Below are 3,767 nucleotides of genomic sequence, written 5' to 3'. Positions count from 1 at the left end.
GTACATGGAGAAATACAGAGTGCAAAATACAGCGAAATTTACAAGAGAAATAATACGAGAGAAATAATAGTCTTACAAAGTCGATATGAATTTTGCAGCAGCTGAACGAAACGAATGAAGTGAGGGGGATGAACGGATAAAAGAGGGTAACACATTATAGAATTTAGTGGCAGTATGAAAAATATATGCTTATCTAAAAGTTTAGAGGTTGAAACAACCTTAGAGAATGAGCAGTAAATTAAAAAATTTGGTATTTTTTCGAAAAAAGTGAATATATACACCGTTTTTTAGTGCTAGCGTGGCGTAGCAGGCAGTGCACGAGACTGCTATACCAGAGATCCCGGATTCAATCTCAGACAGAACCGAAAAATGTTTTCGAACGTTCGTAGCTCTTCTCGGAAAGCAATGGCAAACCACTGAGAGTATCCTTGCCAAGAACACTTCTCTAATAAATCGTCATTCAGAATCGTTAAACTGTACGTCCCATATGATTGTGTACAACCAGCGTGCGTACCACAGACATATGAGAGAAGTCACCACGTTCGGCCACGAGCAATAGGACTGAGGAGGAGGATACACTGTTTTAATAATCTAAAGAAGTATAAAATACCAGAACTTTTAAATAAAATACTTTTTCTTATACCTGATAGCTTCAAAAATATTCTTTGAAAATGAAAAATCCATTATTTTCGAGAGATTGCTTTGCGACATCTAAACCTTAAGGTAAACAGACAAAAAAAAATATATATATAATGTTTTATGACGCACTACATATCCAAAGCCCATTCAAATATAGGAGAGGGATAATTTCATCGATTATTTTGATAGTATTTATTACTTAATAAGAATTAAAACCTAACTTGGCTGAAGTCCTTTAATTCTATTATTTGTGTAAACACAATTTGCTGCTAAGCACTAGTATAATACTTATCGATTATTAAAAATAAGTATCCGATTTTTGAATATGTACCTTTGAAACAGATGCCTCAACATTTTCACAATCCCACTTCTCGGTAATCGACGAATCGTCTGACAACGGAACACTATATATGGATTCCACAAACCTAGTAGGTGTATCGTCGCAAGTTTCTAAATTCTCTTCAAAGTACACAGTAGACTGGGTTTGACAATCGACTCTATCTGGCAAATGTCCATTAGCACTCACAATGATCTCCTTATTGACAGTCTATATAAAATAAATAGGAGTCTTATAAATACAGTGGTACTGATTGACTTCAATTCAAAGGTTTATCTTTTATTGCTACACTGGGCTACACTAAAACTTTTTGCTTTCACCAAACTTTACATATATCTATTTTACTTTAAGTATGCACCAGTTCAGCTATAAAAAAAAACAGATATCAATTATCTAACTCTTTACCAAACTTTCCCTGATACCCTCATGATTTAACGGAGATGTGTGTTTTAGTTCATTCTCCATAAAATTAAACTCGGTGATTATTCCTTGGGACACCACTTCCCCACCATATGGCTCGCTGGTGACCGACATTCCCAAGGATAATTCAATTCGACTATTGTTGTTGAACAATCATGGTTGATATCTATAAAAATACACAAGTCAACAAAATACAAAGGTCAACAAGCATGTTAATTAAAAGTATATTTAAATGTTTTAGTTAAACATTAATATGTATATTGTACACACACACATATATATATATATATATACATATGTATACTTAATCTTTATAACAATTATGTATTTATAACTGTATATATATTAATATATATAAGTAATTAATAAGTTCTATTGTGATAAATGTTAATTATTTAAATTAATTTAATATATATTAAATATTTGATTAATTAAAAGTATATTCAACTATTTTAAATATTAATTTGGACAGAAGGTCTATTTATGTTGTTTAAAATCCCCAAAAATTTTTACATTTAAATATATATAAATATTAAATCGTTGAAAAGAAAAAGAAAACAAAGACACCACAAAAAAATGCAAAAAAATGCAAGCAACAGTCATTTATGTATCTTGAAACAAGATTAAAATTACAAAAGTGGGGAAACCACTAAACATTTACAATTTAATTGGTTAATATTTAATGAATTTATTCACTTTTATAATTTTCATCTCACTTCAAAGTACATAACTGATCCCAAGATACACAGTCAACCTCCAGCTCCAGGCCTATTAACATATGCATGTATGTGCACGCACATACACATATACATATATATATATATATATACATACATACATATACATGTTTATATAATAACATATTTCAAATATTACTAAGTTCATGTATGGTGCAATCTATTTTAATATACGATGGTAGTATATAATTTTTACAAGTGGAGTTTGCCAATGCATAAATTAGCGTCATTAAGATCCTAATTACTGACAACTTTCACTGGTAAACAACGTCGTTATCGTTGAGGAAAAATCGTTTACATTTCTATTTATTGTTCTTCATCCTAAATAAGTAAATTCACGGAACCGCGATCGTCGCCCCCAAGAAAGGTACCGTTGTAGTCCTAAGTGCGTTGCGTAAACCGTACCGCTTGGAGGTTATACTCGTCTTGCGATCGCGAGTCAAGACGAGGAGATAAGGCGGGATAGCCGGAGTGCATACTTGCTAGAGTACATAAATACGCGCACGACGGGCGCTTTTGTTTTTCCCTTTTGAGAGAAGTGCGTTGCATCGGATTTCAACATTCACCAGGCTTGCAACAACAAACGACATAACATCGCATGGCACAGGGCACAACGGGACTCGTAAAGTCTGAAGTTTAATCTGGACCGCCTGGACCTGAATTGAAACCCTACGTGCTCGTATACTGCATACAATAGACTACAGTTTGCTACAGTTCGCCACAATTCATCCTGTTCATCGCCGTTGTCATCAGCTGCAGGCAGTGCAGGCACCGTACTCACCCAACTCACCGTAGTAGATGTTTGGTCTGTTTTCTGTTTCTGCACAAGACTGTTCTAGAACTCTCTTTCTCACTTTAAATAAATATCAAACGTATTTCTGTCTCACTTTAAGTTCCAAAAGTGTACACTAGTTCAGCCACATGCTGGATTCACACTGCATCCGATGTACGTCATACAACGCTCTGCAACCAATCAGAAAACTGGATTCCGATGATACGAAGCAAAATTCATCGGAATCCTGTTTTCTGGGGCTCTATTCTTGAAAAGAAACGTATACGAAAGTCTAGGGAAATACTATAGTATACGTAACGTATACTGTAGCATTTCCCTAGAATTTCGTATATTTTCTTTTCAAGAATAGAGCCCCTGATCGGTTGCAGAGCATCGTACGACGCAAATCGGATGTAGTGTGAATCCAGCATTAGGGTGCCGTCACATGCGGCGTAACTTGCGTAAGCGTAAAGCCGTAATCACACTAGGAAGGATCCCGTTTGCCTACAGTTCTGATTGTACACACCACTCATATCAACTGGTGCCTAGTAATTTTTCTCTGTTTTGCCAATGAGATTATTTTATTTTTAAATTGGCCAATCAGCGATACATGTGTGCAATATGCGATGTGTGCAATCGGAGTCCTCCCATCACACTACAGACTCCCGACTCTGACTCGACTACTGACTCGGACTCCCGACTATCATTCTACCAATCACAGCAAGGCAGCAGCCGACTCTGACTGCCGACTCGAGAATAGAAATCAGGGTGCCGTCCCAAGGCCCGTCTACAATACACGGAGTAAGAAGTAAGAGTAAGAAATTGACCAATCACAGTCGAATGTGAGAAGAATAATCGACTG

At 35.7% G+C, this 3,767-nt stretch overlaps 1 protein-coding gene across 5 annotated transcripts in view; it reads right to left on the bottom strand.

Moving 5' to 3' along the window:
* Positions 1 to 2,933, bottom strand: part of LOC108767172 (uncharacterized) — a 7,936-nt gene extending 5,003 nt beyond the window's left edge. Inside the window, exons 1-3 of one of the 5 annotated variants that reach the window (XM_018516907.1) lie at positions 2,915 to 2,933; positions 1,382 to 1,562; positions 971 to 1,186 (exon numbers count right to left, since the gene is read on the bottom strand). In XM_018516907.1, coding sequence (XP_018372409.1) covers positions 971 to 1,186; positions 1,382 to 1,510 — 345 coding nt within the window. In that variant the 5' untranslated portion in view covers positions 1,511 to 1,562; positions 2,915 to 2,933. Of the gene's footprint in view, positions 1 to 970; positions 1,187 to 1,381; positions 1,563 to 2,431; positions 2,874 to 2,914 lie in introns of those variants that run through there. The other 4 variants (XM_018516905.1, XM_018516904.1, XM_018516902.1 and 1 more) reach the window with 4 other exon arrangements.
* Between the last annotated feature and the right edge of the window lie 834 nt (positions 2,934 to 3,767).

The sequence above is a fragment of the Trachymyrmex cornetzi genome, unplaced genomic scaffold (genome assembly GCF_001594075.2).
Source record: "Trachymyrmex cornetzi isolate Tcor2-1 unplaced genomic scaffold, Tcor1.1 scaffold66, whole genome shotgun sequence".
Taxonomy (NCBI): domain Eukaryota; kingdom Metazoa; phylum Arthropoda; class Insecta; order Hymenoptera; family Formicidae; genus Trachymyrmex; species Trachymyrmex cornetzi.
Note: the sequence above shows the minus strand (reverse complement) of the source record. Positions and strands in the feature narration are given on the sequence as shown.